The sequence below is a fragment of the Lagopus leucura genome, unplaced genomic scaffold (assembly GCF_019238085.1).
Source record: "Lagopus leucura isolate 7727_CA_CO unplaced genomic scaffold, USGS_WTPT01 Super-Scaffold_100014, whole genome shotgun sequence".
NCBI classification, from domain to species: Eukaryota; Metazoa; Chordata; class Aves; order Galliformes; family Phasianidae; genus Lagopus; species Lagopus leucura.
Genome location: NW_024962268.1, coordinates 1,657,273 through 1,679,777, shown reverse-complemented (window position 1 = coordinate 1,679,777; position 22,505 = coordinate 1,657,273). Strand labels below are relative to the sequence as shown.

Genomic DNA, 22,505 nt, shown 5'->3' with positions numbered 1-22,505 from the left:
CCCCTGGGAAAAATCTGTATCATTTCAAAAATATCAAGATTTCCTTTGGGCTACATAGAGTATGAAGGAAATAGGCTCTTTCTTTTTTTCTTTCATTCTTTCTTTTCTTTTTCTTTTTAATAGTTCAGCACACTTTCTTCACTGTCTTTTTCACATAACATTTAGATGAAGCCAATATTAGTTACACAGCAGCCTGATGCAGCCAACAAACCCTTTCCCTAGTAAGGAACAAATCCCACTCTGTGCACCTCTGATCAACATCCAGGAAAATAAGGTTACTTCTAGTCTGTCTTCTCATCAGCTTCTTCCATGCTTCTCATTATTGATCTAATTTACTTTTAGGGCTGGTAAAGGATGGAGGGATGTGCCAAGTTTACTGCAAGTTTCAAGCAGCCTTGTTTGAAAATCTCTCAGAATAAAGCTGACACAAGAAATAAATCTGGATCTTCTCTATAAAATCCAGAGTGGTTCTTTTCTCTCAGCTTTACCTAGACCCCACTCAATCAGAAAAGAAGTGAATAAACACATTTGCTGTGTTAGTGCCATGGTCACTACAGCTTTCTATGATCCTATGACAAAGAGAACTGGTAGTAGCTGTGGAAACTGAGGGGTCTCAGGTCAGCTGTGTCTTGGGATTCCCATTAAGCACCTCAGGGGTGGTGGTCAAGCACTGGGGAGAGCAGAAAAAGAAGTACAGGAGCTCCCGCAGCCCCTGCAGAGCTTCAGCGAGCAGCAGAGACAAAACATACTGTTCTTGACAGTGTTCTGACATGAGGATACTGTAAAATGGGCAAAATAAAACTAACGGAGTTGAAAGACCTTCTTTCCGCCCATGGATGCTGAAAGGATGCAAGTACAGTGAATTTCTGCCATTTGAGTCTTTTGTTGTCACCAGGGACATCCAGAGATTCCACAAGCAAAAGGCATCCAGTCTGCCTCCTCACCACCAATTTTCCCCTTGATGTATTTCTCGCTGCCTCTGAAGCCTGCTGTCAGTAACAAATCCTTCTGCTACCAGCAGCCTTTCAGAAGCTGTACTGCACCAATCAACCACCCGACCGAGAATGCTCCTGTGGGCAACTCCATTACCAGTACACACACCCATCTCAAAGACAACTGCATCTCTTGCGTGTCTGATTTCCCACAACAGAAAGTGTTGTGCCGAGCCCTTCCTTTTTCACAGAAGTTGTGTTTATCACCCCTTTTCTTTCAACCAGCTGGGTTGACAGAGTGAAGCTTTCCCCAAAGAAGGTCCTGTAGCCTTTGGTGATGAGTACCTCCTTTGACTCAGGAGAACAAGTCAGAAATACTCAGTTTTTCACATTCAGCAAAAATCAAATCAAATCAAATAAAAGCTAAAAAACCCCAAACCAATACAAACAAGAAAACAACAACAACAACTGGTGTTTAACTATGTCTTTAAAATATTGATCTAACTTTGAAAGTTAAGGCAGTAAATTAAAAGGTGAATCTTTCAGAATTAGGTGAAAGATGTTTGTAATCTATCAGGTCTTTGTGCATAGCTTTACACTATTATAGTTGTTTAAGTGAGAAAATTAAATGTGAACACCATTTCACGTGGATGCCTCTGGGCATGATTAATTTCATAGTATTAACTGTCCTGCTGCTTCATAAATAATCAATCTGAACAAGTTAGTAAATGCCTATTGCTTTTATAATAGAGAAAATACTTTGCATTACCAATGTTTCTGAAACAGGAACTGATTTTTTCTCTAGATATAAAGCCCTGGGTTAAATACTTTCGCAGTTTCCAGTGGCATCACTCATACTCACCCTTATTTTGGCAGCAAGCAAAATAACCCCGGTTAAATTAATCAGTGTTTCCAGCTTCTATGTGTGCTCATTATCAACCCTCTAACATTGTATCTTCTGAAGATTTATTTAAGTTAAGTACAATAATTGCAGGCACTGGTTCATCAGTAACTGTGATTAGCATGGGTTATCAAAAGCATTTTTCATGCATGACAAATACAGCAAATTGCTAAAACAATGGAAGTATCTATGATCTACAGCAGGTCTATCTACATGATTCCATATTCAGTGGACATAATTAGAAGAAGACAATTTTCCATCTTATATTTACAAGGGAGACCAGAGATACTGCCTGCAGAAATCTGCCCTGACTTACAAATGTCAGGTGAAGTAAGTCTGTGCAAAGCAGAAAACATTATTTTAGATGTGATACATTCCCTTCAGAAATCTTGCTAATTACACACAGACTGTGTAATTACAGACATTCATGAACTATACTTCATTAGAACGACAAAGTGTCAGCATTGGTGAGACATTTAACACACTTAATACTAAATGAACATTACACAAGTACACTTTCAGGACCATAATCAGTTGAACAATGATTAATTAAAATAACTCAATATTTAATGTATTTCCTCATCTCTGGGAGAAGATATCCTCTGACGTTTTCATATTTTCTCTTGACAGAGAAATATTAAGGTTGACATTAAATCTCTATCAGAAGCATCACTGTCTTGTACTGTATGCAGAATTTTATACTTTTTTTTTTATGAAGTGCAATTCACATTAAGCCCGACTTCATTGTCTAAGGGAATTGTCTAAGTGTATACTGTAAGAGCTCTTAGATTTAACAAACTCACCTACACCTCCCTGATAGCTCCAAGCAGAATAAATACAAAGGAACATTCTTTCCTAATTTGAGAAGAAAAAGTACTTAGTAATGTTGGGAGAAGTCTTGTCTTTATTGGAATCTATGGCAAAAAATCAAAAATGACTTGAACATGCAACCTCTCCTCATGTAACATTCACTGGATGGCTATTGAAATACTGGCTGTCACGTAAATATTTAGAAGACTGGATGTTTTCATATTTGCCTTTCATCTCCAATTTGAATAACCACAATAAATGTATGGAATTGAGCTATCCAACATTCCTCTCATCAGAGCAGTTGTATATCCCTCAACAACTTTGGGATTGATCATCCCTTCCCCCCAATCCCTTAACCTATTTTTTTCCTACTACACTGCTGCAAGAAACAGGAAGCAGTCTCTGAACACAGCTCCTTTCATCAAACCTAAATATCAGATTATAAGAACAAGACATGGGAACACAGCAGAAACTAGTGGGAATCCTCACCCTGCCAGTGTTAATCCTTTTTAGTATTCTACTTCACACCAGAGAGGATTTAGTTGTTTCATGAATGGCTCTAGGGTCCTCAAATGAGCAAACCTGTGTAACAGAACAGACATTTGTTTCAAAGAGTCCTTGTAATAAATATCAGTATTTATCATCGTATCAGTAGATCATTCTGGAAATGTAGCCATCTCTCCTTGCCTAATTAAACTGTGCTAATACAAAAATGTGGGCCAACCCCATACGGCACAACAGATCTGCCGGAGTGTGAAAATGCCTGGAAGTCATGGGCCTCTTGAAAGATACGCGCTCGAGCCTGCCTGCATGCTAATGAACTCCACCAGATCATAATCCACACAGATGGAATTCAAACTGCCTTCCACAACTCCAGCCCTACAGTCTTCTCATTAACCCTCTGCCATGAGATAAGCAGCCATGAGGAGGCGGGGTTGGCACTGCAGAGGTGACAAAAGGCAGGACCCCTGCTTGCCACTTCTCTTCCTCCAGGATTTGAAGGTTGTGTCAGCTATTAAGCCAAATTCTGAGAGGTAATCAAAATGTCATTTATTTCATCCTCCCATGGCATTTTAACCTTAGCCGGTAAGCATTTCTGCATTTGGGAGTGGCAAGAACGTTTCAGTAATCAAAGAACACACATTGCCACGGACACGTGGCACCACTTACAAGCATTTCACTTCCACTTGAGATGAAGCTTTGTTAGTGATGGCAGACAGTATTTCACCATCTCGGATTACACTTTGCACAAGCATCCAGCTTCCTACAGGAGTTTAGTTTTAATGAAATTCAGGTGATTTATTGCCAGCTCCAGCAATGCCAAAACTAGCAAGTGGTGCCACAGCAACTCAGCAGTACTGCCTTTCATTCTGTGTGCAACCCTGTGATAAAATACAGATCAGCTCTCTACTGCCGATTCCTTCAAACCATCTACTGATAGGTCCTACATGCTGCAATTATTCAAAAGAACTCCAATGATACCCTAATAAATAGCTGGGTAAATGTAGAGGGATTCTTTGGTTGTTGGTAAAATTACAAAGAATTTACACTTACTAGGAGCAGAATTTGCCAAATTGATGTAGCAATTGCAATTTAAGACAAAGTGATGGCTGTGTTTGTTTTGTAAGTGGTAACAGACACCTGCTCCCTGAAAGCATTCAAAGCCCTGCTGTGTTGCCCACAGCTAAATCAGCTGAAGGAACATGTATAGGATGTCCATCAGTATTTGCATATATTGGAAGGTTTTGCTTGTGCAGATGGATGCAGGTGTTCAATTTTATTAAATGGTCTTTTTTTTTTTATTGCTCCTTTACAAAAAAATACGGGACTGAAATCTGAAGAAGTTAAATTGGTAAATGGCTAATCTCAGCTTTTCATCTTTTGTGTTATTTTCAAGGCAAGTTGGGTGATCCCTGTACTGATTACTTTCTAACATCTGGCTGGTGGCTTATTTGAAGAGAGACTGTGGCCTCATTTTGAATTCTAATGAAGACCATGCCACATAAATGACTGACATTAGATTCCCTGCTGGCACACTTGGCAGAGCAGTCCTTAATGGGAAACTGAAGCAAGACAAAAAGAATTAAGCATCATTAAATCTCTGCGACTGAATAATCCAGATCAAGGCTTTTCTGCAATAATTGAGTATCATAGACTTTATGCTGTGGAGGGAGAAAGTTAAGAACTAAGTTCTGTATCTCTTAATTTAGGAAATACAGTGTTCTGCAGTCACAGTGACACTTCTTTTCCCCAATTTCTGAGAAATGCAAAAATCCCTCACTGAGATTTAACTTGTACGAATGAGTATTTTTAGACAGACAATACTGAAGTGCTTTGTCAAACTACATGCTACTGTATTTCTCTGTTCCTAACAGTCACACCACAGACTGAGACAGGCAAAAAAAAAACTGAGATGTACTAAACTTGACAGGTGAGTCGGAGTCTACTTGCCTAGGTCTCAGTTCTATTATTTCATGTTGCACTATAAACTCAACACCTGAGAAGAGGTATTACCATGTCTTGGTGTGATTACTCTATTCCACTTTCAAGAGGAAGGAAGCTCAGGTCCACTGGGAGCAACACGACAGTACACAGAATGCATCATCTGTAAGGCTAATTTAATAAGTATTTCCTCAGATATATCTACAGCATGCACTAATTCATGCACAGATACAACCACACATACTGTGGTCTTGCTTTTTTCCTTACTGGTTCTACAGACTTACTGCAATGTTAAGCATTTTCATAAATGATCGCTACCTGCGATCTTTACCCTGTGAGAGCTACCATGCTGACTATGAGAGACCTCAAGTTTGCTGAGCTTGTTTGGCACTGAGGATCGTGTCCTTCGCAGTTAACAGATCTCAGTTGTATGAAACATGAACTCCAAACAAAACCTCAGAGAAAACAGAAACATGTGTATCATATTAGGTATTATGACCTAAAAACTGTAGAGAAGTATTCCTACTGAGGTTCGAACATGCTTGCAGCGCTGCAGTAAGTATGGGCATTGAGAATGCCATCTACTGGCAAAAAGGCATGACTGAGCATTAATTCCACAATGGGCAATTTCCAGAAAAGAGAAAGGGTAAGAAAACATGATGCAGATTGCTGGTATGTTTTTTTATTAATTGCTCATGAAGTTGGTTTTTTCGTTTGTTCGTCTGTTTGTTTGTTTTGTTTTTTAATTCCATAATTTTAACTGCGTTATACAATGCTCACTTTCTGTGTAGAAAATCTGGTTGAAGTGAGTTCTGAAGGCTATTACTACAAAAAGTATTATTACAGAAGAAAAGTAATGTTTGAAAACAGCAATTTAAAAGATATGAGAGTATGATTAAATTTGAGTAGAGTGACATTTCTTTTACTTTCCTGTGATTCCTCTTATTTCATAGGATCTCAAAAATTAGTCTCCAGAGTTCTTTAAATATTTAGTTGAAATACTGAGTTTAAGCTTTTCATTTTAAAATCTGTAACAGTGTCAAACTCAGCAGTGAATCTCTTTTGTCATTAGGCGGCCAGCTCTAGCAACACTAATTCCAAGCTTTACACAGCCAAAGCATGATTTGATAGCAGACATCCCAGTGGAGAATATCTGCTCTATTAACTCCACTTACAAAGCAGTAACTATTGTCATAGTACTATGGCAAGCCAGATCCACTTAATCTACATCTCTGCATTATCCATTTTCCTTCCATCATTCCAGATGAGATGTCTGTTACGTTCAGACCACACCTAGCCAACAGCCAACTTACCTAGAACATCCAGTGACAAACAGCTGGTCTCACATCTAGATGCGATTGTCTGAGAGTGTCCCTTCTCTGCAAATAAGCAGCAGATGTGGAATAGTATGGGAAGTAAAACTTGAAGAAGTTTAAAAAGAACTTTGGCCTTATTCTAATCTGGTAAATTTATTAGATTATTCTGCCCAGACTAAGAATCCCTGACATATACAGCAATCTGCTCAAAGGGAAAATCAAAGAAGCTGGAACGGCCAGAAGAAGGCAAAAATAGACGGATGAAAAATTGAAAAATTACAAAGCATCATTTGTGAGCAGAGAGATTTCTGATCATTTTTTTCTAAACTCGAAAAAAAAAAAGAAGAAAAAAAGAATTTGTTGCTATCTACAATGTGGCTTCAAAGAGAGAGCAAGCTTGAATTTCCTAGTACTAGTATTAGCTATGTGCAATTTTCATTTTACCACCATATCACCATGACTTACTGTGACACACAAGAAGAATGGAGGAGGAACAGTAATGGGGAAAGGAAGAAGAGTGAGTGTCATCTCTTCAACACTCACTTCACTGTCACCTTGAAAACATCCACAAATCTCCAAACTCAGCATTCCATTCAAGGAAAGAAGAAGGGCATAGGATGCAATTTTTAGAACACGCTGAAGAAATAACAAAATGAAACAGGAAATCGGAAAAAAGCTTTGGATGCAAATGTCATCAAATATGTCTCCGATCTGTACTCTGTCTATGCAAAAACTGCCAATGCAGAGGAAAAACTGTCTTTAAAACACAGCAGTAGGGCTCTGCCAACACAGTGCTGTAGCAAAATTGAATAGTGATGTGATGAGGAGAATGATCCCTCCTGCAGGTCTTCCGAGAGTCTCCTCCATCGCTGATGTAATCACTCAGTTCCCAGAGAGGGGAGTCTGGGGTTGTGCCCACACAGCACTGCCTTATCCTGCTGGAGTCAATAGCTCACCAGGACCAGGTAAAGTAGCTCTGCAGGACTGCCTTGAACCACACTTTCACTTCTGATAGTGAAAAAATTATTTTGGAGTGGTCACTTCTTTTAAAGTCTTCTCTGCTTTTTTTCTGACCAAAAAATTGAGACAGGAAGGGAGAAAGAGTTATCATGCCAAAACGAACACTGCTCTAGGCTGAAAACACCAGGTTATGACCTCCCTGGAAATAGCCAGCACTGTTTGTCTCTCAGAGTACCTAGAACGGCCTGAAAAGCGTTGGAGGAAACAGGCAATTTCACAGATGACCAGCTGTGTCCAACAGCAGCAGGAAAAAGAACACAAGTTTGGAAGAGTTAGAAAGTTAGAAAAGCATCAGTTCTGCAAATCAATAACATGCAAAGCTGAAAAATAGTAGTAACCTAAGAAATAAATCTCTATATAATATTTCCTCCAGATTCTATGCAAGAAACTGGTTTCTTAGGAATCTGCTTTCAGTTAAGTCAATTTAATTGCAAAGTGAGTGCACAGGCCAAGAAACAATCCAGAGGTTGAAACAACCCCATTTTTGGTACATATGTCCCTAATGTATGATTGTATTATACTGTTCTATGGCCCAAAGAGTAAGCCTACAGTTCAAGGAAATCAGAAGGCTTTGCATCTCCTCCTTCCCATGATTACCATCAATAAATTGTAGTGGAGGACCCACATCCATTAACAAAGCCCTATAAAATAGGTTTATTCCCCACTGTAGAAAGCTCCTCCCAGCAAATTAATACAAGCTGATTCTCCAGTTCAACATGAAGGAAGAATGTCACAAAGAGTTCCTTCCACATGGTAATCCCCTATTTGACATACAGTGACACTATCCCACAGAAACCAGTGACAAATTCTAATTTCTGCTGTATTTATAGACTTTAGTAGGTATACAGGGTTGTTAGGTGCAGAGCAACTGTTCCCACCAGTTGCCAGGGACTCTTCAGGAATACAATTAGTGCACCTAAACTATGCAAGACAAGCTGAGACAGTGCTGTGATCAAAGGAGCCCATCCTTACTTTTTAAGAGTCAAATACACCAGCCCCATTTGGATTTCTTTTTGGTGACATCTGTGTTTCCATGTGTTCTGTTGAAAGATGATCTGTTTTTTCATTTGATCCAGCAGATCACATTGTAGGACACAATAAGAAATAAGCAAAAATTTCAAGCTTTTATATGGATAATGGATTGAAATGTACAAAAGGCATTCTGTAATGTAATTATTGAAATGTAGAAAAATTAAAAGCTAACTAACTTGATAGGAAATGTTGAGTGTACAAAAATCTAACTAGCACTGAAAAAGATGTAAATCTTCCAAGCCTAAGGAACTTTCAGAATCTAAGCTTTGAAGCTAGTAATGATAAGTTTAAAAAGTCCAACAACACGAGACAATTCTGACTAATGACATTAAATTAGTAGCCCGCTACAAGCATTAAATCCTACTAAAGATATTCTTGGGAGTACTGCCTTCTGTATCCACTTCAAGTCCTGTTCACACACAAAATAGTTTTGCATTCTGCACTTTTTTTGCTTGCCTAAACCCTATGCACATCCTGGAAGACTGAGAAAACTGCAAGAGGTTATGAAATCTGAATGGCCATAACAACCAAATCAGAAGGTACCCCAGGAGGGATCTCTTAGTGAGGACTCTTTTTCAGACCGTGTCAGTTAGCATCCCATATTTTTTTTCCAGAAGTCCAACAACAGAAAACAAAAAACATGACTTGAACATGAAAACATAAAAGTAGTGTTTGTAATTTTTTCCTGTATTAATGTTTTTCTAGTCCATCTTGTCCATCCACTGTTGCCAGGTCAGTTTTCAAGATGCTGATTTCCTCACACTTGAAGTAATCCAGGAAATGTCAGTCCTTTCATTATGGTCTTTTGAAAAGATTCATACACAAACAAATATTAAAAGACAACTCATTTTTGGAAAAATAGGATGGACTCTAACTAGTCCATCTAGTTGAGATGGACTTAACTTTCTTCGTAGCAACCTGTATGTGTTTTGGGATTGTGCCTTGAACACTGCTGATAACACACAAATGACTTGACTGTGGCTGGAAAGTATTTGCACAGTGCCAAAGCTTTCTTTTTTCCACTGTACCCAACAGTGGCTGGCAGGTGGCAAGAATCTTTGGAAACAAGGCTGGAACAGCTGACTCTTGTTGACCAAACACACACTATATAACTCATGCTCTGCAATAGAAGTTGGGGTCAAGAAAGAAGTATAGATTGAGGTGGTCCATTGCTTAAAGACTGTCTGGCCTATGTGATACACCTGTGTGTATGCCTTACTTGATACTGCGAGTGACTTCCTTCGCTTCGCCTTTTTTCCCCTCACCACCCACTACCTACCTATTAAGCTCTCTTTATCCAAATCCATGAGTTTTACAGCTTTTGCTCTTTCTGGTCTATCCTGGGAGGGGCAGGGATGGAGAGGACAAGTGAGCAGCTGTGGGTGCTTGGCTGCTGGCCAGATCAACCCACCACAAACAGCTTGTAAGAGCTAGCAGAGCTTTATTTGTGCCCCCAGAGAGAGAAGCCAAAGCTGGGACCAATCTTCTTTGTCATAACATTGGAACAACTTCCAGAGGGGACTTAACTTCCAGCTGGAAGTCTCTACAGCACATTAGTATCACTCAGAGATCACAAAGCCTGAGATTATACCACTAAGAATATGGTTTGCCTCCTTGGAAGGATTTTTGCTTTGTTGTTTTTTCGTTTGTTTTGTTTTGTTATTAAATAATACCCTATGCTTCCCACTTAAAGGGAAGACAGACTCAAAGACACAGGAGAATGACTCTGCTGACGATTACAGTGAAACTCTCAGCTACCAAAGCATACGAAGTTGCTACATCAAAAGAATGCTGAAATTCACATAAATTCACTTCTACAAGCAGTGCTTGGCTATTAGTTTTATTATTTTTTAACTTAATTTGTCTTCTATCAGCAACCAGATTCGAATTATAAAAGACATACTCCAACCAGCAAAATATCCAGGAATCAGAAGAATCATGTCCTTACTTACATGTGAGTCTATATTGCACAGACAGAACGCACACACAGCCTGCAAGCACAGAACATCAGAAATACGGACTTCTCTGCTTGATTCTAGAAACAGCGTGCAACGAGTACCCACCATGTCTTTGATGGAAACATAGAAGGCATATACAGTGCATATACATGGCTGTCTGCTATGGAAATACCCACCTTTCTATTTATGACTTTTACCTTCTAACGCATGATCATCTCCACTTAATCACACGGACTGTGATGTACTAAGGACTGCTCCTGACCGACTACAGACAGGAGGAGCACCTGGATCTGTGGTCAGCAGTAAGGCATCTCTTGCCATGATTTCTGCTTTTGTCTCTACAGGGTGAGTTAGAGATGGAGCTCTTCATGTAGTACCCCACTGTGGTACTTCTCATGCAAGAATGGGCAAGGGGGACTGAAAACATGCTCCCCATTCCAGCAAGCATGGAGACATGGAGTCTCTAAACTCTTCTTCCCAGTGCAGGATGGGTTTGGTCTTACTGAGGAACACCGTGGTAAGCAACTATGGAAAATAAAGGATTGATTTAATCTGACAATAAGCAGAAGTTAAAATTTGCCTTTTCTCCATTTTTGTGACACACAATTTGGTTGTTGTTTGACCTAAAAAAATACCAGGAAGTATGGATCAAAATTTTCCCCATACGATAAAGTCCAATTAGAAACATTTCATAATTCTCTCAAAAAATTGATAAGCAGTTCCCAAAGACTAATAGAAAATGCAGGCAATTGAGAATTAAGAGAAACAGATATTGTGAAAAAAAGTTATGTGTGACAACCAGAAAACAGATGAAAAAAATGCAGTGACGTTTTGGTTTTACACATTTATTTTAAATCCATGATGGAAGGGATGAAAAGTAGTTCATCTGTAAATAATACTTAGCAAGGGTAAAAAAAAAATAATTGTTTAAGTCTTCAGTTTCAGATATCCAACAGACACAATGGTAGCAAAGGAAGACTGGGGAGTTGTGAGGATAAAGAAAGTATAATTCTGTAGGTATTTGTTAAATAACCTGTAACAAAATAACCCTTGAGTATACCATTAGGTGTGCTGAATTATCCACCTAAAAACTAGGGATGGGAACACAAATTTCACAGTAGCATTTCAATTCAAACACTGTTCACCAATAACTTAATCCTGTGCCTCTGCTAGCCATCTCACACAGGTCAAAAACATACTTCCACAAAATATGGGCTAGGCTAACACACTGCAAGTACTTGTGATACAACACAGTTAAAAATAAACTCTCAGTCATTTTGCTGATTCATGTTAGCAGCTTAGCATCAGCAGGTACTAGTGTTGTGGCACTAATGTAAATTCATGCTGATTTTCTTCGAGATCATTCCTTAAAAAAAAAACAGAGGTGGAATTCAGTGCCAGAATGATTGTTGCAGAAGTGCAAGAATTAATTCACTGGGAGGAAGGGGTGTGTGTGGGGGGGGAAGTAAAGAGAAAGACAGAATTACTTATTAGCCCATCCTAGGCATTCTGATTAGTACTAAAAAAGGAAGGCTTTGTTGATGAATGTACCCAAGCACAGAAACAGTTGTGCTGTAAGCCTCTCCTGAGCTAACAAACCCCAGCTTCACACACAAAAGAGCTCATGCCACTCCATTGGTTCCCCTGTTCTCCCAGCATTGCCCTGTACCCTTGTGCCACTGGCAGCAACACACTGTGGGGACACCAGCCACTGCTGCAGCAGTGAGTCAGATCGACTCCCTGTTCAAGTCCTATTTCACCTCCATTTTCTTTCATCTAAGGCATAAATACTCTAAAACACAAAACAAGTCTGGTAGACAGCTAAAATTAACCTCTCTGAACATACAATGAGCTCAAATGACTCCTCTCGATAGCTATTCCAGCTATTAGAGCCTTTAATAGCTGTGGCATCATATTTATAGACTGCCCCTGAATATTCCTACTAGACTACTTGAGTTCCTGGTCTGAATTAACTCCCAGGCACTTAGTGGTGAGGCTCAGACACCAGCTGAGTTCACCTCTTCCTCTCATCTGCACAGATGGACATCGACGGGACAGACCTCAAAGTGACGGGCAAAGAGTCACACTGATGATCTCTGCCCCTCCACCTCAGATGAGTTAAGCAAAATAGAGATCTGGCCTTGCCATCGTGGCTCTTTTTTTTCTGTTTGTTTCATTGTAATTGATAGGTTTTGCTTAAGAATTTACATTATCTGACTTGATGAATTTTGATTTCCTGTTTTTTTTTTTTTTTTTAAAGCACAAGAACACTGCATTTTAGGATTTCATCAGCAACTCCATGAGCTCACACAATCTACTGGGCATATATTAACTGCTTTGGTAACACTAACGGGACTATGGACTGTTTTGGCAAACAATAGAGCTATGGATTTCAATGACTAAAACCCTCCTGATTCAAAACCACAGGACACTAATAATCCTTACTTGTAACTTCTCATGGTAACTCTCAGAATGAAGGGTGTTAGGCTTTCGAGATCAATGACAGTTTCAGAGAACAAGGCCCTTCCACAGGAAGTCCAGAGGAGATAAGCCCACAGACACAGCTGAAGCAGGAGGATACTGCTGGGATACCAAACACCTCTTTCACTTAGACAGGTTCCTCCATGGCCACAGGAAGGATGCTGAAAATCAAGGTGAGGAAGGTATGGAAGGACTTGCTTAAATCAGTGCAGTGACCAGCTGCTGACCTGTGGGTAATAGGAGACCTGATGCTGCTTGGACTTTGCTTTCCATAGAAGCCTGTTCTTCATGAAATGTTTGAAGCATAAAATAGCCACAGAGCTCTCTTTAGCAATAATTCTTCTCAGAGAACGAGGTTAAGGGTATGTATGCTGTGTACTGATCGGCTATGTACTGATCAGCTATGTAAATAAAAATTATTTTATCTAGACAAGAGCTTGCATACAAACCAAGGCAACAGCTGAACTCCCAGGTGGAAAAAATGGGACAAAATGGCAGGTGTGGATGTCTTGTGGAAGGCCCTCAATGGTTTCACCCCTAAGCAAAATCCAGTTACTCAGTCTTTTGTCAAGCAGGATATACAGCTTTATGCTGCTGAAACATACATCCATCCATTAATTGAGAAAGGACTGTTAGCAACAGCTGCAGTTTGAACAGTCTCCATTTGCTCTGCCTCCTTACCAGATACATGGTTCCTTTTCCAGCACGTACATGTTGCAACACATTGTTTGAATTTTTTGTCTTTGTGAAGTTAACATAAGATGGAAGTCATTGCCAGAACACGACAGAGAAAACAGAGGCAAACACCCATTTTAAGTCATGTTGCTTGTTGTCTTGGCAACCAGTTAATAAGTGCCGTTACTCATTTTTCACCAGCACCTGACAACATCTCTGCAGATTTGGTATTATTAAAGAGTGCAAACTCAGCCCCTTTATAAGGTATCAGAGAAGATCTCGCTAGCATTTCCGTTCCGAATTTGATTTTTCAAGGAATCATAAATCATCCATAAATTGTTCAGAAGCTGAATATAGGATACATGAATACCACTGTGACAATCCATTCCCTTGGTAAAAGCACAAAAAGAGTGTTCAGATTCAGTCATGCTTGATTCTATATCAATATGTACATGGCTTTCACTGCAAACGAGGATTACCCCTCAAATTCCTCAAGAGAAAACACATGAATTATTGCTGTGACTAACATCTTCTCTCACATGTCCTTCTTTCAACATTGCAGGCATATGGTAGGGTTGGCCCCATTTCTTCCAAGAGTTGTCTTGGAGAACAAGTCATACAGCTCATATTTCTGCTGTGTGTATCCTTGAGCTGATTTGAGAAGCATACAAGAATGCACTGAGCCAGCACAGCAATTATCATAATTAAACATGATAATCAAACAAGCTTCAGTCAGTATTCAGACCTCTCTGTATGAAGGGCTGTGCAGACTCACTAAATGATTCTCCCATTCCTCAAGAGTAAACTGTCCCTATGTTTGAGTCATACAAATGAGTTCAGTCTCAGAAGACTGAAGAAAAGGACTATTTAATTACACCCCATTTGACATGGCACACATTATCCCATCACCTGGGATGAATACTTGCTTTGGACAAGAGATCACCTAGTTACCCAGAGCCCACTGAATTTCTGAGTTTGAGACCACAGCCCACAATAATCTCTTTAACACGTGTAGTATGTGTTGCCAGTTTCACAGGTCGAGCACTCACCAAAATTCAACAATCAGGCACTGTAACAGAAAATATTTTGAAATTATATCAACATAGGGCAACAAAAAAAAATCCCATCCTCCTCGCTCTATCAGTCATGAGAACTCAAAGGAGCCTCAAGGCAGATTCAACATCAAAGAACCAGAGAGAGAGACTCAAATCTTGTCCTCTAATCTGTGCCATGGGACTCAAAAAGTGCCAGTGGGTTTCCACACAGTCTGAGAGAAGAAGCTGGTGAAGAGGGTTAGTTTTATTCCTGGATGTTTCTCTTTTTTCCAGGTTTAAAGCTCTCTCAGTACTCTTTCAATGTAGATTTTGGCAGCTTATTGTTTAAAGATTGTGCAGTGCTGAAAAACACATTCATTACTGCTTGTCATAGAGCTGTTGATGAATTCCAGTCACATGCAATTAAGCTGTAATTCAACACAATGACAGACAAAACAGACAAGTCTAGACAAACAAGAAAAAAAACACAATGAAATATATAATTCCTAAAGAAAAATTCCTAGAAGATTCTATATTATTGGTTGAAATTGAACTCAAATTTGAATTGAAAAAAAAAGGTTCATAATGTTCTTTCATTTATTACGTGAAACCACAGTATTTAACCATGTGAAACTAGCTTTATTTTAATTCATTCAATGCTATCAAAAAGTAACATCTTAATGGGATGGCAAAAAACATTGAGTGCATTGGAGTAATTCAGTCCTGAGTATTGCTTGACCAGTTGTTTTTTGAACCAGGTGAAAAGCTATAGAGGTACATCTTTGTCTTGAATCTGGCTCAATAGATAAGCAGAAATAATGGCAAAATTTGCTATATCCAATGCTGCAAGAGGAAGAATTCATTACATGAGATGTTTTGGTATTTTATTTAAAACCATAAGTCAGTGCAATCATGCTAGCAAGCTATCAGGATCTCTTCATCAACTGTGCACAGCAAAAGACCGTATGCATGTGAAGTGGCAGTATGACACGGTATTTCAGAGCCCTTTTCACCATGATCCTGAAGCCAGAGTTTAGAACATTTCTCACGTCTATGTTGTACTTGTCAATGTGCTCATGATCACAGTGTTTTCACCAATGAAAGCAAGCTGTACTTCGAGAAGTGTATATTTTGTTTATATATGGAGGCCAAGGTTAATTTCACACATGCACAATTAGCATTTGTGTTAAAGTAAGGAGATGGTTAAAAAGAAGAGATAAAGAAAAACTTACCAAACTGGATTCCCACGTAACCAGAACAGAATTGAATTTTACACTTCACAAAATTATTGGGGGAGAGGGAGGGCAAGTTGGTGGTGTTTGTTTCATTTGGTTGTTTGGTTGTGTTTTTTTTTAAACCTGTGTGGACCTCGTAAAGAAAGGACAGGCTTGAAGAAAAGGCAGCAGAAGAATTGGCTGAGTATCATAAGCCCTGTAAAGTGCCAGTTTCCTCATAAGAGCCTATGAATGTTCCTGTGAGTGAAGACAGACCCTCCACCCCTTGGGTTTTCATTACAAGAAAAGGTAATACTGTTTCTGGCTCTGTCAAACTGTAGAGCTAACCCTTCAGGTTATTTTATGTATGTGCTCTGCCTACCATAGGTAACAAGCTCCAGTCTCTGGGATTAGCCACACAGATTAGTGCAATACACACAAGTGATCCAGTCAAAAACTGAGATTCATTTCATTTTAATGGGGTCCCAAAATTAATCACAATGATACATATCAAGCTAACCTGAAGTCTAATTAGTTTAATGCTTCAAACGTTTGCTTTTGCCCTAACAGTTAAAAAACATAAGTAATTTTCAAGCAATATTAAAAACAAAACAAAAAACAAAACAGAGCAAAGTACTCATTGTAAAGATCCACAAAGGAAAATGGGCTATGTAACACTTTGTCAAACATGCCTAAAAGCTCACCTCGAACTTCAGGAGAGAATCGAGCTGAATGGCGAGAAACAAAAAGTTTCAATTCTTGATCCAAGTTGCATTCAATCAGGTTTGTGTCCCATGATCGGATTCCTAAAATTCAAAATACAAAAACACATCTAGCTTGATATATCAGCACTAGAAAATTTCCCAGTTTACATCCAGGTTATTTGCACATTTCTAAATTCCAAAAACCAGTCTCTCTTTCTGTCACACCTCACAACCAAGTTTTGCAAAGTGCTGAGTGCCCAGACGAAGCACTCTGGACAGGGATCAGTCAGACGCAAGAGGAAATCTGCCTTTCCAAATGGCAGATTCCTTTCCTTTTCCTTTCAAGCCCCTGTTTAATGATTGCTTGTCCCACATCCTAGTGGCCACATGGTGAGAAGTCACTGATGTCCCTGAATTGACTTAAAAATAGCAGAAGACTAATTAATAAAAGTGAAAATGTGAAACGTGAATCAGGCGACATTGTATTTGCTCCCCTGAAAGAAGGACAGCATTACCTAGCACGTTGCAAGTTAATATTTAAATACAAAGTACTAAGGCCACCAACAATATAGAGACATGAAGCTGCTTGAATGGGTTCAGAGGAGGGCTGCAGGGACGACTGAAGGGGTGGAGCACCTCTCTTATAAGGCAGAGGGTGCTAGGCTTGTTTGGCTTGGAGAAGAGAAGACTCCGGGAAAACTCTACTGCAGCCTCCTATTACTAGAGGGGAACTTAGTAACAGGATGAAGACCAACTTTTTATGCAGTCAGATAATAATAGGACAAGGGGGAATGGCTTTAAACTAAAGGAAGGGAGATTCAGGTTAGAGGCTAGTAGGAAATTCTTTACTTAGAGGGCGGTGAGGTGCAGGCACAGCTGCCCAGAGAAGCTGTAGATGTCTCATCCATGGAGGTGCATCCATGGAGGCCAGGCAGGATGGAACCCCGGGCAACCTGATCTGGTGGTTGACAACTCTGCCCACATCTGGGGAGTGGAACTACATGATCTTTGAGGTCCTTACTAACCTAAGTCATTCTATGAGTCCATGACTTCTTTATTCAAAAACCTTTGAAGCATCCAAGATTTCAAATTAAAATGTAAGTGATCTTTTATTTATGAATATCAAAACCCTAGTTTTGATATTTAGAAATGCTACCCTTGATCTTTTTTCTTTTAGAAAAGAAAAACATCACATCTCTGTTCTCCCCTCAGCTACAAAGAAAATGAGACATTTGACACATGATCATAAAAATATATTTTGGAATCACACATTTTAAGAATTGACATTTGATGGGGGAGGAAGGAAGAATAACCGAAACCAAAAGATAAGTTTATTTTCCTACTGTATGATTTTGATGACTATCTTTAAAAGTAAACAAACAAACAAACATTTAAACAAGTCAAATTAACAGAATACATTTTAATACTTTTCCACAGTTTTCCTGTCAAAAACAATGAGCAGACAGTTGCATATTATATAGGTCCAGACACTGTTGTAGTTTTGAACACCAACATTATTGTGATTTTTATGTTTTTTTCCTAAGAGATTGTCTTGAAACCTATACAGATTAGGTAGCAAATGCCAAAGGAACTGCGAATGAGAAAGCATCTGTTGGCCCCTTCCCAGAAGCTTGGCCACGTCTGTGCATGAAGACATTGGGTTAAACCACTTTGGGTCTTGGTACTTCTGGACTGGAGAAGCCTGAAAAGGCATGTGGCCAACTCCTTACACTGTGCGACCAGTACTAGCACTTCTGCTGGTAACTTGATCTGGGTTTAAGGCCACTAATTTTCCTGTCAGCTCTGCCTCCTGTGCTTTATCTTCTTTTAAGGCAGCAGAAACATCAGGGCTCCCTCTGGCAGATCCCATGTTGCAGGGCTGAAGGATGAGGAGGAGAAAGAGCAGAGAAACCGGATCTGCTCTCCTGGTCTTCCATTGCAGCTCCAAGGAGCTTCTCCATGCAAATACGGGTATCTGCATTTCAAGAGCTTTTTCAGAGAGAATTCATTGAGTACTTGTTCCTTGTCAGCAATCCAGTCAAGGTGTCTCTGGGATATCCTCCCAGTTAGGTAGATGCAAAGCTCTCTAAAGATCTCTAAAGAGATTTGAAAACACAGTATCATCTATGTTTCACTACCACTCTGAAGTAAAATACTGGAACTATCATCAATCACTTCTGTTTCCTGACTTAGACATCACTGTTCAGAGGCATAAGCGGTGACTCTTCTGCAAGTCTCCTTTTTTTCGTTTCTCAAAAATCTCTTGGCCATATGGTGCATTTTCGGGGCGTAGTTTTGGCAGGCAGACACAGCTCAGCAAGCTTTAATATCTTCCAGGTGTTGGGATATTTGAGAGCAAGAAAGTGAATATGATATATTGCTGCACACGTACAGCACAGATGAAATATATGAGTAGTGAACTGATGCTGATAACGAAGTTGGAGTGCACTGAGTGTTGAACCTGAAGAAACAAGAAGACAGCAGCTCACTGGCCTTCAACAGCGAGACTGCGTGGGAAGGCTGCAAAGCTTCCTGGAGGTCAGTTAAGCAATATGGACTATGATTCAGCACTGCTGCTAATGACAGAGACTGCCCACCATCCCAAACCATTTTCTTTTTTTGTTTGTTTGTTTGTTTTTTTATTTGCAGTGGTGTATCATTCTGATTAGGCGTAGTCATACCACTGAGCCCATCAGTGTCCAAAATGCAGTACTTGGTGCAAAATAACTAAAAAGAAATGCTTAGATATGCTATCCACACTGAGTCTGAAAATGAGATTTGGGTAAAATAGGCCAGATTTGCAGATGCATGAATCAGCATTTTGGATGCAAAAATTATACAAATACCTTAAAATGTAACATAAATGTATCAAGTATGTTATATCACCAAATCAAGTTTGGATACAATGGAAGTAAATCTTGAACAAAAATCCAAGGTCAATCCAATGATGTGTATTATTCTCAGCATGGAAGAAACTACTGGGAGGATGACTGAGCTGTAGCTATTTCTTTCTTTCTGCAGTCTCTGGAGCACAGCGCCACTAGACACAGGGCTAATCAGACGGCAGACAGGGCACACCCAGCAGCATCTGCCAAATCAGTGGAAAGATCCTGAAGCTTTCTCCTTACTCCCCTCTTCTTCTTTACTGGATGGTGGTTTGGAAGACTGCCCCCTCAGCAAAATGGCATCCCAAATGTAATTACTGAAAATGCAGCTTGCCAAGCAATTCCCACTTCATGATATATTAAGAAATGACTCTGCATTCCACCAGGTTACGTAGCATCACGCCACTGATGTCCTATCAGGAGATGTTTTCGCTGGCGTATTGCTCTGCAGATCAGTGCATGAATCCATAATTTTCTCTGGCACTTAGAAGATGCACCAGAGAAGACCTTGAGGCAGACTTATCAAGAACCCTAAAATCATTTATGGCTTTGCTGAGGACAAAGGTTGAAAGAAGCCAGTTTTTCTCAACTACACTGCACTTCCCAAAGAGAAAGATTAGTCAAGCCCTCAAATAGACAGACCTTCAGACTTAGAGTGTACTGATCCAGAACAATGCACCCCAAAATCTGACCAAGGTTTTTTTCCTAGCAGGCAAGATCCCAGTCCAGGAAGAGTGAGGTGACTCTCCCATCCAAAATGATGAATAAAAATGCCAAAGTTTCCCTTGAATATCTAGAACTAGAACGTAGCAGGTGCTACGCTTATTGGTAGCAGCAACAGAGCTATGCAGCAGCAGCTGTACAATAGAAGCTTCAAGAAGCGACTGAAGAACATTTCTTCTGAGCAAGGACGACATCAAGATGTCTTTACAGAAGTTTTATCCCTTTGCTCTATAAATTGCATCAATTTAATTGAAATTCAGCCAATTCACTTCCAACAGAATCAACAATTAGTTAAAATGAGGGAAGCGCAGTGCTGAAGAAGCTCTGAATGACAAAGCATCTGCATCAGTAGTTCTCCCTAGGAGACAATGGTTGCGATAAAGATCAACGGGTTTCGGTGAAGCTGGTAAGCTGGGATGAGGCAGCTCTTTACCATGAACAGCCATGAAAAAGAACCATGAAAAATCGCCAACTGCAGCAACAAGGATTGAGAACACAACAATAGAGACAAGCGAAGTCCTAGCTGGAGTGCTGAACCACACCTACATGCAAGGCTGCTACCAAATCCCCCTTGCAGGCTCCCTCTCTCCTTTCTAACAATAGCATAATTCTGATTTTTGCACTTTCATCAGCCCAGATCAAGGCATATGCTAAAAAAATCACATCTTAAGCTAGTTTAGCAAACTATGGAGTCCGCCAATCATTCCTTTGTGCTTCATACCACTGTTACAGCAACAGGGCTTTTCACCTCCCCATGCACACCGCAATATCCTTTATTAGAAACCGGATCAAAAACTTACAGAACTTGGTCATTTCACGTATGGTACCTTCACCTAAAGCTGTCTTTGGGAAAGGACAAACGAGCAGCGAGCCACAGCAGCCCGAGCTGGACAATAACGGGGCTGGGCACTCAGTCTGCAGCCTCGTTACCAGCATCTTTTTATTTCTTTCAACACAGGAGTGGGTGTGTGTCACGCTCGGATTGTCCCGGAGGATTCTGCATCGCGCTGCCGAAACTTGGGCACAATGCGCAGGGATGGAGCCGCAGTCCTGCGGTCGCTGGGAAAACGCCCCATCGCCGCCGGGGTCTGCGGCTCTGCGACGGGGACGGGGATCGGCTGCAGCCCCCACCCAGCTCCTTCCCGGCGGCGGCGGCGGCGGCGGCGCGGGCGCCCTTTGTCCGCTCCGGGCTGCCATAGGGACCGCAGTGCGGACTGCGCCACGCCCACCCGCCGGTGTCTCCGGGCAGACAGGCTGGGCGTCCGCCGCAGCCCCGACAATGGCGCGGGGCGGGAGCGCGGGGCAGGGGCTGCGGGCGCGGGGCGGGGGGACCCCGCGGGACGCCCAGGGGTGCGGGCGGGGCCGGGATCCGCGGTTAAAGAAAGAGAAGCGCCGGCGCTCGGAGCTGGGCTGGGCGTTTCCCCGCCCCGCAGGGGGCAGCGGGCGCGGCAGTACGGAGCCCCCCGCCGGGGCGCCGCGGGCAGCGGGCGGGGAGCGGCCGCCGGGGCCGTGCGGGAGGGAGGGGGCGCCGCGCTCCGAGCGCTCCGCCGGCGCCGTCTCACCTCGTTCGATGTTGGCGATCGCCCGGCGCAGGTGCTCCTCGGTCACCAGCTCGCCGATGACCACCAGCAGGTAGAACTTGCTGTCCAGGAAGCGGTGCGACAGGCTGGGAGAGGGGGCGGCGGGGTTTGGGAGGCTGCAGGAGGGCTCCGAGTCCGCTTCCACCACCACGGTGGCCATCGCGCCCCCCGCTCCGCCCCGGGGCTCCGGGGCGCTGAGGGGAGAAGGAAGGGCCGCTCGGCGGCGGCTCCGCAGGCGGCAGGGAGTGAGGGCGGGCGGGGAGGCGGCCGCGCTTTTATACGGAGACGGGGCAGGGCAGGGACCTGCCGAGGAGGAGGAGGAGGAGGAGGAAGGGGGGGAGCCGGCGCATCCCCGCCGCCGCTTTTCCAGCATCCACGGCTGATGTCATCTGCAGCAAATCCTCCCCGCGGCGGCCCCCGGAAGCAGGAAGGACGCGGGGTGCGAACAACGCCCGAGGGTCGCCGGCGGACCCCAAAGTCCTGCTGTCTCGCAGTCCGCGGCCCTCGATGGTTAAGGCCACTGCGGGGCTCCGGCTGCGCCCAGCCGGGCGGGATGCGGCTCTGGGACCCGGCCTTCTGCAACGCCCTGCGGTGGTGCAGTACAGCTCGATAACCCTTACGGCCAGCAAGCTAAGTGATAGTCTTACAGCTTGCTTAAAAAGATGCTTCAAACGTAGGGCTCCTGCGTACCTGCAAGGTGCATGGGTTTGCGACTCACCCCAAGGGTTGTGGATAGGACAAGCATTGGGAAACCGTAGTGCTAAGGCCTCGGAATTTCAAAGGGCTTTAGGTGGCCCT

General features: G+C 41.8%; 1 protein-coding gene across 1 annotated transcript in view; it reads right to left on the bottom strand.

Annotated features, from left to right (window-relative positions):
• Positions 1-21,882, bottom strand: part of MAP1B (microtubule associated protein 1B) — a 61,513-nt gene extending 39,631 nt beyond the window's left edge. The window contains exons 1-2 of the mRNA XM_042875175.1: positions 21,690-21,882; positions 16,520-16,621 (exon numbers count right to left, since the gene is read on the bottom strand). Coding sequence (XP_042731109.1) covers positions 16,520-16,621; positions 21,690-21,867 — 280 coding nt within the window. The 5' untranslated portion in view covers positions 21,868-21,882. The remainder of the gene's footprint in view (positions 1-16,519; positions 16,622-21,689) is intronic.
• Between the last annotated feature and the right edge of the window lie 623 nt (positions 21,883-22,505).